The sequence below is a fragment of the Aythya marila genome (genome assembly GCF_965140915.1).
Source record: "Aythya marila genome assembly, chromosome: 3".
Classification (NCBI taxonomy): domain Eukaryota; kingdom Metazoa; phylum Chordata; class Aves; order Anseriformes; family Anatidae; genus Aythya; species Aythya marila.
Genome location: NC_139044.1, coordinates 94,994,698 through 95,008,902, shown reverse-complemented (window position 1 = coordinate 95,008,902; position 14,205 = coordinate 94,994,698). Strand labels below are relative to the sequence as shown.

Sequence of the window (14,205 nt, the reverse complement as noted above, 5' to 3'; positions counted from 1 at the left end):
GAAGAGAATAGCGTGTAACTGCTGTTAAAGGGCATTGTTTTAAATCTCTGTCAGCCAAACATGTAGGGATCCTTAAGTTCTACAGTACCAAAGCTGTCACAAGGCTATTTAATGGGAAAATTGTTTGCATCTGCTGGGGTAGAAGCTACAGACCACTGAGCTGTCATCTGAGGGAAGACTAAACTTCCTATAATCCACTTTATCAGAGAATTTAAATGTAGATGCCGTAAATGCTCTTTAACCTGTAATTAATACTGAGAGAAGAACATGATAACCTGTGTCCTTAATGCATTATTCATGAATAAACTTTGCAGTTCTGCCTTGCTGGGACATTCACAAGCAACCATGGTGCTTTTAAAACGAAGACATTTTAATCAGGAAAACAAGTACGCCTTGAACTTGTCGGTGCAAGAATGAATTGCTGCAGGCTTCCTGTGAAAATAAGTAATTTACTACTCTGAATTTCTGTTAAATTATACACTGGATGGTGCAGATCAGAGTACACTTTTCCTCCATTTAGTGAGCAGCTGTGACTGCTTGGTTGTTGAATATGTGCATGGCGGAGGTTTTTTCCTTTAATGTAGTGTTGGAGAAAAGTTTGCCTTTCAGCTGCTAAGGAAAGAATTATATGCCAATAGAGAGAGATGGAAGGGAATTTGTGTTAAGGGTCACTTGGTTATTTACAGTTTCTCTCCACATAGTGTTTAAACAAAAGAATCCAAATGATTAATGTTCAGTCTGTCTGGAGCCATCCCTGTTCCCATTAAGAAACCTAAGACGTGTAGGAAGGCGGAACCAGAGTCCGCTTCTCTACTTAGCATAGCAAGCCCTTCAGTTGCTTTACTGCCTCATTTCACTTGGTTCCTTTTCTTTTTTTTTGTTAATAATGGAAAGTAAATTAGAGGTGGAATGCAAGCAGAAAAATAGGACTGCCTCTTGACCTCTCACATTCACAGTAGGATTGGTTCATTGATCAGGTATGCCTGATCTCATGCTGGGACAGTGGACTGCATGGTACGATTTTTCACCTTTCTTACAATTTGTGCCTGCCTTCACCAGCCCCTGTTTCTGCCCTGCTGCTCACAGGTGTTCCACCTTGCTTCCCAAATGCAGCGTGGCAGCAGCAGCAGTTCAGCTTTTAGACATGCACAAAACTGACGATAGACTGAAACTCATTTGTTCCTGTATTGTCTTAGTGGAGACCTTCAACTACTAAATTTTGCTATTTTGTTCTTTCATTTTACTTTTCATCTCATCATGTAATTATATACCCAAATAGTTCGTTATTGGGCCTTTCATTGTTAAAACTCACTTGAAACTGTGTGATTTAGTTCAAAATGGCAGAAAATCTGGCTGATGGTTGACAAATTGCAGTCTTGTGTCTGGTTGTGAGAGCAGAGACTGTCACACACTTCAAAGGACACTTTTGTGTTAATGTTTTAATGTAAGCCATAACAAGGATAAATGCATTTCTCGGTGTAACAATATATCCAGCAGGCATTTGATATACTCAGTCTGCTTGTTTTATAGAGAAAGTTAACTCTTCTGAACAGCAAAGTATTCCATTTGAAATGTAACTTGTGTGCCTGGTTATCATGCCTGATGAGGAGGAAATCTGCAGTGTGAGATGGAGGTACAGCCCAGTACAGCCAGTGTTTAGCTGGTTATGTGTGTCTTGTGTTTGTAATTCATTCAGAAACAGAATAAATCTTTGTCCTGAGAAGCAGTGCCAACCAAACAGCAGAAACCTGAAGAGGACAGATACAGTAATACAACCATTATAAGGCTTGATGTTAATGGTATAAAGCTTATTTTGTCATATGGTTGCTACTTTGCAAATCCCTGACAATTAATAAATCCTGGATGTCCTTGCTTGCTTTTGTAGAATGGTTTGTGTTGGAAGGGACCTTAAAGACCATCTAGTTCCCCGCCCTTGCCATGGGTGGGGATGCCACTCACTAGACTTTCCTCACACTGACTTCTGTATTTTGTTCAAATTATACCAGATATGATTTCTCACATCATGTCTTTCTCAGTTATTGATCAGAGTGTTAATGTTCCTCACTGGGTTCACCAAAAGCATATCATTTAGCAGCGGTCTAAATCGATTCAGATGTGAATCCATCTAGTTGTCTGGATGTGATAATGAAAATAAGAAAACTAAGAAAATGCATTGTTTAATATGATTTTGAATATTATAAATAAAAATATTACATTATTTTCCCTTTTCACTCTCCTGAGAACAGCACAGTAAAAGCAAAATATCTTTAGTCAATAAATACCACTTCTTGATGCCCCATGCTGTTCTGTAGAGTGGCCGCTACTCTCTCTGGGGACACCCTCTGAAGCTCTGTCCTTGGTCAGGTTTCCCTTTGGTGTCTCTTCCCCCTGTGTGCTTACAATATTTGGGCTGACTTTGTTCTGTTTTCCAGGGATTCGTATGTAGTTTCATGCCCCTTCCCCTGCTCCAGCCATACCAGCTCCTTTTCTGATGTTGTTCTGTCTCAGGGTCTTCCTCAGCTGTTTCCTGCCCTCTGTAAGCACTGCTGCTGTGCCATTGCTATCTCTTTTTGACTAGCAGAACTTGACGACACTGGAAAAATGAACAGAGTTGCAATATCCATGAAAACAGTTGTCATATGTTCAGTTAATTTGTAGAATAAGAGGCAGGTCCACTGACTACACTGGAGACTCCTCAGGTAACCTCTGCATCTTTTCTGGCTTTCTGGTTCAAACCAAAATCATTAAAATTCTACTTAACTGAACCCTCATCCACTCCTTGTAACTTTTGAATTGATCAGAGACAGTGTATTGATACCTATTATGCAGAAACAGATACAAAAATTGTAATATAACTCTGAACAGAGGGACCTATTCTGCCAGAGTTAAAATTGGTTTATCAGTGAACTAGGGACTGTGGCAATGTAAAATTTTGTATGTCATTTTCAACACAAGCACGGTATTTTACATTCACTGCAAGAAAGCGTGTAGCTTTTATGTAGCTGATGGCCCTAAATGGAAAATTCTGTAACCAAAAATTGCCTTAACTGCAGGTAGTGTTTTTAGGCAATTAAAATGCTCCTACAATTCAGCAGCTCTTTATCCAAGTTCAGGAGAGCTTATTTAGTTATTAAAATCTTAGAGTTTTGTAGTTCTTATAGTCTCTGGAAACAGTGCTTAAGGATTTAGCTTCTGCTGCCCATGTCAGAAGAAGGGAAAAGCCAGTCGTGCACACAGCTTTCGTAGGCTGGATTGCACTAGCAGAATATCTTTGTCTTGCGCAGTACTGTCCATGAGAAGAAGTAGGGCGTCTATTTACATTCCTGAATTTTACTCAGGTATAGTAGTCCTAATGAGTTGCATATCGGTTGCATATGCTGAATTTAAAGCATAGGCCACTTCTTTGTCTTGTGGGTGTGCTTTTAATTCAGAGATGTTCAGATTCTGATCAACAAACTTGTTCAGCTGCTTGTGTTTTAAACGTTTACAAGAGTAATTAAAATATAATTTCTACCCCTTCTTTGTATTACACAGCTAGGGCTGGGGTAAGTAGCTTCTACACTCTCTTGTGTAATCAGCTTTCAGTGGCTGAGTCTCTGCTTTGAAGGCTGTTAATGCTGCTGCATGCTTTTAAGTGCTGATCTCCATACCAAGAAAGGTATTTCTCTCCTGTGTGCTTCACTTTATTTTCTCGTTCAGCTATTACGTGTTATAGCCACTATACTGCACTTAGGAGCTAAGCATTCATGCTTTAGTGAGGGAGGAACAGTTCTCGTCTTGGAGTTCCATTTTAAGGATCCAAATTAAATGGTTTGAATATAAGCACATTTATGAAAAGAAAAAAATGTGTCTTGATTTGAATATTATGCCCTTTCCAGCTAATTCTGAAAAATTCTGCTTTATCATTTAAACATTTTCAATGTGAAATGTAGATGTGGCTAGGGGAAAGTGCAAATTGTGACTGGGTCCGAGGATTCCCGTACTTGTGCTCCTGTGCTTGTGCTACTGTCGTGTTAGGGAAAAAGTGCAAGCACCTTACCTCTTAAATCCATTTTCTTTTGTTCTTTTTCCACAAAATCTGTACGCATCTTGGCTTTCTGTTAATCCTTTAATTCTTGGACTTCACCTGCCTCTGCAATCTGCCAGTTTTCCTCCTCTGCAAACATGCTGTTGCAAGTATAACCTTTCCTCTACCTCTGTTCAGAGTCTTGTGGCTCTTCTCTTTATGCCACTCTACTAATGCTGGTTTAGCCATTCTTTTCTGTTTTTTTTTTTTTCTTCTCACCTGGCAGATTCGAGGTTATGTACTCAATTTCCCCCTTTCTTGATCACATGCTGGCCTCTCCTATTGGTTAATTTTCATAGATTTCTTTCCTTCTCCACATTTTAGTGCATCTTTCAACCTTTCTCACTGCAATAATTCTGGAGAGTTCACTTGCTAGGTCTTGTCTTTCTGCATTCAACCTTTTCTGAAGCTGTTCCGCAATCATCATGTGCAAATACCAGCACACTGATGTTTTGTGGGCCAAAAGCACAACATGTTTCTGTCTTCTGAGCTTTTATTTTACTTCGCGTCTTTTCATGATGTACACTCCTACTTGTCAGGGTCTTAATGTACTCACTGGTAATCTTTCTTGTGCTGTTTTGTAAATCCATTATCTCATTTCTTTCAAATGTTTCTCAAGACTCATTTGTGCAAAGATAACAAAGGCTTGACAGTAGGCATGATTTTACTACAAATGTGTCAGTTTATGTACAGATCTATGCTAGTTAGCATTTGTGGCAGTAGCTTTTTCTTCTGCAAATGAACCCTCAGTACAAAATTTTCACAAGTAAGTAATGTTTTACATCAACTTTGTAAGTAGGAGATTACACAAGGAAAAGCAAATGGAAAATTTCTCAAATTAGAATTCCTCTGTTTGGGTACCTAATTTTACACTAGATATGCAAAAACTTAGGTAAAATATAGCTGTATAATTATTTGGGAACCCGTAAATGCAATTGTTGCTGAACAGTCAAGCTAACTAATTTACTTGGGAAATTTAACCTTGCAGACACATAAAGGAATGTGACTTTCAAGATGAAATTTTGCGACACTATCAGTTTAAGTTCATAATATAGGTAATGTCTCATACAGTGAGATGCATAAAGGCACATATCTGATATATCATAATTTCAATTAATAATATTTCTAATTAGGAGTATAATTAAATGTATAAGGAAAGATATAGATGGAAGGTCTGTATTGAACCTTGCTCTTGTTGATGCATGCTATCTCCCTTCTGCAGTCACCTGGACACCTATGGCGTACATTCAAAGAAAATTATCTTGAAATCGAAACAGAGAGCCAAGTTGTAAGAGCTAAGAAATTTTTAGCTCAGATATTCTAATTTTTCTTTGGATCCTTATAGATAACTATATCTTAGCTGGTTCACTAACAGGTGGTGTGAATTAAATACAATATCTTATCAAGTAATTATAATTTATATGAAAGGAATCAACTTGCATTCATTAAAAGATCTTGTTTGTTTTGTTTTGTTTTACTTTTTCATCCCACAGATGTATTTAGTGATTTTTCCAGAGGGGACTCGTTACAATCCAGAAATACCAAAAGTCATTGCAGATAGTCAATCATTTGCTGAAAAAGAAGGTAAGCAAAGAGTTTTTGAATTTGTTCTATTGTTATGTTGTTAACATATGTTATATAAATTGTTGTATAATATGAAGATGTTCTCACCTTAACTGGACTGTTAAGCCTGCCTGCTTGATACTAAAGGTTTAGACTAGAATAAGTCAGTGTTTTTCCTACCACAGAGTAAGATGAGAAAAGCTTGTATACAGACATTTCATGCATTTTACATTGTACAGGAGCATTAATTCTCAAGGAAGTTCTCTTTAGTTTCTATCTTTATGTATTCACAGACACTTCTTTTCCTACTTTTCAGGAACATAGGAATCACCTACACTGGATCAGGGCGCTACTGATCTATCTAGACTGATTGTAACTCCAATTGTAGTTGTTACTTGACGTAAAGGCTATTTTGAATCAGGAATGTTATGCTTTAAAAGAAAGTCTTCCCAACTCTTCCTTTTTAATTACTACTAATGCCACCATTTCTTCTGGGATATGTTCCTGTTTCATCTTCCAGTCTCACCCCTCCTTGGTTGAACTTTATCCTGTAGTTGCGTTGATGAATGTTGGCATCATCTCCATAACTGCAGATGGAATTTCTTCTTTGGAATGGCTTGCAGAGGCTCCCAAGCTTTTCCATTTTTCCCACATCATATGCACAATACATAGAAACTTTTAACTCCAACAGTTCAGTCAACATATTTCCTGGTTTTGTTTTTTCCTGTTGACCAAAAGTGAAATAATTCATTCTGAAGGTAAACAGAGAGTAACAAATAGGTCTGGTAAATTCATTTCTGTGACACGCTGAAATGAATTCAGAAGTCTGTGAATCAGCCTGTTGATATCATCAAGCTATTAAGTATTGTTAGTTCTTGTCCAAAAGGATATATGCTTTTCTTCTCCTCCTTGGGAAGAATGGAATTTGTTTGCGTGTATGTGCAAGAGAACTTAAGTCATAATGTATTTATTCATCGCTTCAGTTTCCTGTCGGAAATGAAAGTCAAATGTTTCATTGAGGTTGGCAGTTCTTTGAGAGTTCAGAGGGGGGTGTTTGGTATGAGGTCCTCTCTCCTCCTCTTTCAGGGAAGAGAAAGGGATCTTACTGTTGTTATTATTTTAGTAAACCTCTTAATTATATTTCCGCAGTCCAAAAGACAGTACAAAAAATGCTTTGTGCTTTCAGAGCACCTGTTTGTTTCTTCTAGTGCTTTTCTCCAAATATGGCCTGCTTTTGTCTTGTAAGGGTTACTCCTTTTAAAAATGCTCACAACAAGTATTTATTAAACAGGAAACTTCCTCTGTTCCAGTGTAGAATCATCTTGATCTGCTTTTCCTCATTGCTGAATTCTTTCATTGTTATTGTTCACAAAAATTTGGTCTCTCCTCAACTTTTTTACGGAGAGGGTGGGAACTGTCCCTGCACGTTAATGGGAAGATTGACGCTCACTTGAATTAGGGCATCCCTTGCACAAGAGAAGCAGGGATGGCCAGCCTGCCTGACGCTAAAAGCCACATACCAAAATATTCTTATGGCTAAAAAAAAAAAAAAACAGCCACAAGGCACAGACCACGTACGTTGGGGAGCTCCAAGGACAGGAAACTCCAAGTGGCCGCTGGCAGGAAATGACAACTACTCCCCAGAGACCTGCCATGAGTGGTGCTGGCCCCAGCTTGTGGCTTTTGCTTGGCAGCTCCAGTGCCACCACTGTTTGGCTGCTGGCTGCAAACTGGGGCTCAGCATAGGAGCCATGACTGAAAGCATCAGCAGACACATCATATTTGGTACAGTTTTCTGAAAGGTATCAGCGCCCAGAAGCTCTTCCAGTCAGAGGAATGAGGATGTACTAGAATTACAGCTTAAAATTTGTACTTTAGTCATTACAGAGAAACAAAAAGTCTGATGATTTTGTCTTTGATATACAGCATGGTGCTTTAGTATTGGCTTTACAGACGCACAGAGGATTTTTTTATTTTTTTATTTTTTTGTTATTTTATAAAATGCATCATGAAATGTGAGTAGGCTTTAGCAATTTTTTCCTACATTTTTGCACGTTTTATGTGTTCAGGAAATAGTGCAAGTGTAATATTGCAAAAGTGGTTTGATTCCTAAGAATTAAACTTTCATCTGATGTATTTTCTCTGACAGATAAGATCAGAGACATTGTACCCAAAGATAACAAAGCTATTCCTAGAGCGAGCACAAGCGTAACGCATGTTTATCATGCTGTTTGAAATCTGAAATACTGTTTTTGACATCTGTGTATATGTTTTAGTAGTTTTGCAGAGAGGAAGTATGAAAATATTGTGTAGATTTTGTGTTTATTTTTACTCTCCATGGGCTGGATACTATTCCCGAGAAGTTTCATCGGTTTAAGCAGAATTATTGAGCTGAATTTAATTACCTGACGTTAATGTGACCAGTTGATGAATTGCAATATCTTGGTATTCTTTTTTAGAAAATGTCAGTCATGGATACAGTCACTGCCTCTTACGAGTGGTCAGAGGACTAGTTCAGTAAAATAAAAACCAACCAGCCAAACAAACAAACAAACAAAAAAAAATGCTTAGGTCGCCATCCAAAAGCTTATTTTCATATTGCTGGTTGCAGCTATTATATCTTTCGTCATTAATATGAATATTTAAATAAATCTTATCTGTCTATGAATAGGATGAAAGGATATCAAACAGCAAAAGAATATAAAGGTGATTGAGGCCCCCCTTGAAAGAGAGGTAACTTTTTAAAAATACTGATTATACTTCATGTTACAGTTTATTCTTGTCTTAAGACCTGGGTTCTACACAAAATATTGACTCCTTGCAAAAGCAAATGGATTTCTTCTTTCTGAAACGCCAGCAAATCAAACACACGCAGTCTGGGTATGAAGAAATTGAGACAATGCTATAAAACATGGAGAAACTTCTAGGGAAGCCTATACTTGCTTACTATCTTTAGAAAGAAATAAAGGTACTGTACAATAAAAAAAATTAAATCCATTAACTAGTCTTGCAGATTTCTCATTAACTACCGTGCCAAGTTCTAGTTGAATGTACTGCCAGTTTTTTGATTTTTTTTAAAACCAACGAATGCTGAAAATGTCTATAAAGATGATGAAATTAGGGCATTTATGTTCCTGGTTTTCACAATAGAGACTGACATGTGCAAACATGCGATAATTGTTTTCAGTGAGATGCAGAAAGTTGCTTACTGCCAGGGGTACTGATTATGTGGTAATAAATGGAGACTGTTGTCATCTGAGGGTAATGCTAGTACCCCTCAGAAACTGAAGATTATTTATTCTACAAGTTTTACGACTGGCTGAAAATTCTAATCCAATTAGATTTTGACCCAGAATAGAACAGGCAGCATTTTAAACTGAAAATATATTTCATTTTACTGGGGAAGGAAAATGTGCTCCTTGAATTTTGGAAATAAAAATTGCCTCTTAAAACTAATTTTTTTGGGATTAATGCAGGAGCTGCTCATAAAACAAATCATATGGAGTTGAGAAATTTATTCCAGCATTTAATTCTGTTGTCCAAATTCTAATATTTGCTGGGGTTTCACAGCCGCAGCAAACCACATAAGCAGTGTTGCCAGAATCTGATGAAAACATCTGTCAGGTTTTCACATTTCTTTCAAGTAAATGAAACCCTGCACGTCCAAGCCAATGGAGTCAGTGCCATGGGGGTGGATTTGAACATGATTCTTGTCCTCTCATGATGGGAAATAGGTGACCATGTGAGATGATTCCTTGAGTGATTACTGCTAGGATGTTTTCTGTTTTCCTGTTTTTCTACATGGTTGGTTACTCACATTTCCAATGGGATATCTCCTAAGATTCTCATAATCAAAGGAAATGTTTCTCACTGTAATGTACTGAATAACTAAAAATGTGGAAGCATGTTTTACTTCTTGTCTCCTGAGCCTTCCAGCTTCCATTATTTAATCATACTTAGTAATCTTAGAGTTTGCTTTAGTTTTTCCACTGTAATTAGTTAGCTAACATGATCGATTGTCATCTTCAAAATCTGTTGGGATCATTCAGTTGACATATAATGGTGACCCTTTATAGTAGAGACTATATCTAGAAACTATATCTGGTCAGCTGTTATGGGAATCTTAAAGGTGTGTTGGTTCTTCCACACTAGCCAGTGGGCTTGAGTTTTAAAGTCTGCGAAATTTAAGTTTGTAGGTGGCACTCTTATATTCATAGGGATTTAAGTTTAATCTTGTTGTAATGTTAGAAGTGTTATTTATTCGTTATTTCAAACCATAAATCTTTCAAGGCATATTACTGGTTCTGGACTACAGAACAAAATTTCTACACAACCCATAAAATTCATGATTTTTTTTTCTCCTGTACCAGTTTCTGGTATAAAATTCATTTCATTTGCATGTTCCCACAATATGTATGTTTAGATTGCTAATAATTTTCTAGGAGTTAGACCTTTGTAATGTTTGTTCCAAACAATGGCAAATTTCTTAGGCTTTGTAGAATATGAACTTTATCCAAATGTTAAGGAAATGGTATTTTAAGGATTTGAAAATAAATAAGAATAATCCAAAGCCCTCCTACTCCTAATGTTTCTAACTTCTGAAAAGTCAAAGAGAACATGATAGGAAGTTTGGAGAGTCAAGTTTAACTTGACTTGCTGTTGCTGAAGGAAGACAAAACAATCTTCCCGAGTGGAAGGCATTTATGAAATTTCGTATTAATGTTTGATTTCTAACAAAGGTCATTTAATCAAGCAAATATTTCAGGTATTCATTTATTGTCTCCCTGGCTTTTAGGCATAAAAGTGGCAAATGTAAACATTTTTTAATGCTAAGTTTATCTTGCCTAGTATCATGCTCTCTACTAAGATGTTTGTGCGTGCAGGATGTGCTTATCTCAAAATTGCTTTTACAGGTCATGTGAAAAAGAGGTATTTCAACGGAGCTAATCGAAAATGTTTCCCTTCTAGATCTTGGCATTGGTTTTAAATTGTATTTTAAAGCAATCTGAAGTATTTAATATCCAGAATGTTATGTGAAACTTTCTTTAGAAAATATCTTTTGTTAATATTTTTTCCACACGCTTTGATGTAAGCAGGCTTGGCGTAAAAGTGAAACGTGGAAAGGAGAGTAACATCTTTTAAAAAGTCTGTGTGGGGGTGGACCGTGAGTAGCATTTGAGAGCCATACCCTTGGGGTGAAGAAGGGATTTCTGTTATGAAAAGTTGCACTTGGAAAGTTAAGTATAGGAAAGAAAGAAGCTATCTTATATGCTTAAAACCTTCTTTCTGGATACATCCATTATGGAAGAAGGTGTCCTGAAGCGTGGTGTCTCCTGTGTTGTGCTGTGGGATGGATGTGCACAGCTATCCTGGGGATGTGTGGCCAAGTACAATGTTGTCTACTGGGGGGGTAGCAGATCATTCCTGAGAATATTGGGAACTTGAACCTTGCTACTGTGCACCTAACTTTTCAGTGGGGGGGGGGAGTGAGAAGATATTTTGTTTTGTAAGTGTTTTTTATGCGAGCACATTTCTTCTACAGCTTTCTTGGCAGAGTTCCTTAAAATCTATTCCATGAGAGAGGGCTTATAGGAAGCTAGAGATACTGGCAGCTTGGGAGAGGAAGCTCCCGCATGAGCATTGAGCACTCCACCATATGTAATTTTATGTGTCTCTCCGGACCCTGGTTTCAGTAACTAAGCCACTGAGGTCACTCCAGTAGGCTGGTAGGAACATAGTGTTAGGTGAGTGTGTAGGACACCCCAAATAAGTGCAAAGCTTTCAGTCTAATACTATCTCTGAGTACATACATGAATGCACAAAAGGAAAAAAGGAAAGAAAGACCGAGATGGTCTTTCTGATGGTCAAACCCACTGTTTGTCACCCTGCTTTCAGTTTTTGTTTTACCATCAAGTAACATAGTTTCACAGGGGGAAAAAGAGACCTCTTAAATTAATCTGACATCCACTTTTAGAGAGAATATAACTTTTGTTGATTAAATGTGGCAGTGCTCATGTAATACACAGGGTATTTATAATTTAGGGCTGGTTGTTGTTTTTTTTTTTTTCTTGATTGTTTTCATTTCAGATGAGGTATGTGCATATGTCAGGGGTGAAAAAGATGACTAATGGTGGAGTCTGAAAATGTAGGTGGCCTGCCTGCACTGACCAGTTCTATAAGCTTTTGTCTTGGGTGAAGGGAAAAGCAAGAGGGATCTTCTCCGTAGAATTGTACTCAGCTATTACATGTAACTTTACCCTGAGACGTTAGATAATGTTAGATAATGGTGCTTTTTTTTTTTTTTTTTTTTTTTTGCTGTCATTGTTCTTTTCTGTTTGCATGAAGGATTCAATTCTAGAGATGTTAATGATTTGTATCTTTATACTTCCCAAATTAAAACCTTACTTTCTTTCGTTTGGAAAGTCTGCAACAAAACTGAAGTAATTTTGCATCTTGTTATAGGCTAGTTAATGGTTGCCGGTTGAAGTACCATTGCTCACGCTATTTCTTCGGATTTTCATATTATTTTAATGATTTCACCCTTGATATAGTTCTCTTGCAAATCTGCATCAAGTTATTACATTTTGGGATATTTTATGTCTGTTAGTCATTTAAAAATCAGCTAGCATAGAAGAGCAAAGCTATAGCATTTTAAGGTAGAGTATTACTTTATTAGACATTTAGTTTGTTTTCTTTGGCATTTAAAATAAAATCTCATGACCTCAAATACTTTGACAGAGAGTTCTAACTTAGTATTGCACAACATTAAAAACAGTTTAAGCACAGTGTGTTTTGTGAATTGGATGCAGGCCGCTTGCCAAGGTAACTATACTGTAACTACTTGGGCTTAAATTCTGTTATGTTGATTTTAGCAAAGATCATCAAGTAATTGCAAGAATGTGTGGTTAATGCTTTTATAAAACAGATTCTTTCAAAGGATGTGTTGAACTCCTGTTATTGCTGCATGTTTGTCATACACTGGAGCTGTACTAAATAATGGATTATGGACTTTATTGGTTTTAGATAGATACATACTTATTTTGAACCTAAACCTTCAAGGGTTCCCTTGTAGCATATGGCATAAGAGGGGCTTGTTTTACAGTTGTACTTCACATATTCTCACTGACCATCTTCACCACAAAAACTGTCCATGAATTAATTCAAAAAACTCAGCACTGGATAGCCTTCAACATATGTTTTAATTTGTCTAGAGGATTTACATCCCACTGAAGCCTGATTTCTCCTTTCTTTCCCCACAATACTAGTATGGGTAGGGGGAAGATGAGTTGGGCAAGAAAGAAATGACAGCATTTTTGATAAAATGAATGTGTTGTGGGATTTGGATCAGTAAGAGTTGTGTTGGGTAGAATGACCATTGCTAGCACAACACTAGAATATTCAGTGCTTCATTTACTGAGTAAACATTTGGAAACATAACATAATTCGCTGTTTGATGTGACAGTTCACAAGCTAAAAAAACACTACCACCATGTTATGCTTCAAAATATTTACACAATCCGCACAACATTTTGCATAGATAGTTATCCCCGTTGCTGGTAAAGCTTAGAACGGTGACTTCAGAAAGAGCGCTAGCAAAAAAAAAAAACTTTTATCTCTCTGTTTGAACAAAGAGGTTCTTAGCAAATATTCAGTATAAATCTGTATGAAAAGTATGAAAACTTCAGTATAAATCATTATCTTGATTTAAGAAGATAATAAAATATTTGTACTGAATTTTTCAACTGTAACAATCATAGAGCTGTTTAGAAACCAGCATTATTTTACACTGTTCAGTAGATACTTACATAATTTTAGATCAGAGTACACTGTACCCAACAAGGAAGGAAGAGAAGTTCAGTACAAAATCAGGACAAATTATATTATCTTTTATATTGATTTTCCAAGTCGCAGTATGTCTAAAGCAATACCACAGAATTTTGGTTTAGAAAAATATTCAGTATATCAGGAACCAATAGCACCAATGGGTGGATCTTTAAAAACATACCGAAGTGTAAAACTACGAATGATAAGGCTAGAAAGCATCAATCACAATCATATTCTGATACTTCACTTTGAGAAAAGTATGTATCTTATAGCAAAATAATGATATTTTCTTTGTATAAGATGGTTTTTTTTTAGAAACACTTTGAAATAAAAGTGGAGGAGCTGTGTTGAGATCACAGAAAGGTTTGGGGTTTTTTGTTTTCATTTTGAAATTAGTTGTATGTTAAAACTTTGGAAAATGAATAAAGTTTATACTTTCAAACCCTGTGTGCTTGTGTATTCTAAAGTGGTCTTTCAGTGGAAGCGATCAGCTGAAGCAAACATTGAAATGAAATACTGCTGTGAGGGCCTGCAGATTGCTGTTAAACTTGACAGTTTTATGTCCGTGGCCTGGATGGTTAAGGTCAACACTGGATTTCTGTGACTATGGTTTTGTTAATAGCTAAGTCAGTCTAATAGCTTGTTGGCAGGGAAACAGAGAAGGTTTCTTCCATGCTGTTGACTCTCTGCTATGTTTTCCCTCTGCCCTGTTTAGTTTTCTGCTGGGATGGTGAGTTGAGTTGGCTGGTGGG

General features: G+C 36.9%; 1 protein-coding gene across 1 annotated transcript in view; it reads left to right on the top strand.

The window, feature by feature from the left end:
- The window catches only part of AGPAT5 (1-acylglycerol-3-phosphate O-acyltransferase 5), a 60,816-nt gene that overhangs the window by 27,148 nt on the left and 19,463 nt on the right, over positions 1-14,205 (top strand). The window contains exon 5 of the mRNA XM_082755608.1: positions 5,560-5,650. Within this exon, the coding sequence (XP_082611734.1) occupies positions 5,560-5,650 (91 nt within the window). The remainder of the gene's footprint in view (positions 1-5,559; positions 5,651-14,205) is intronic.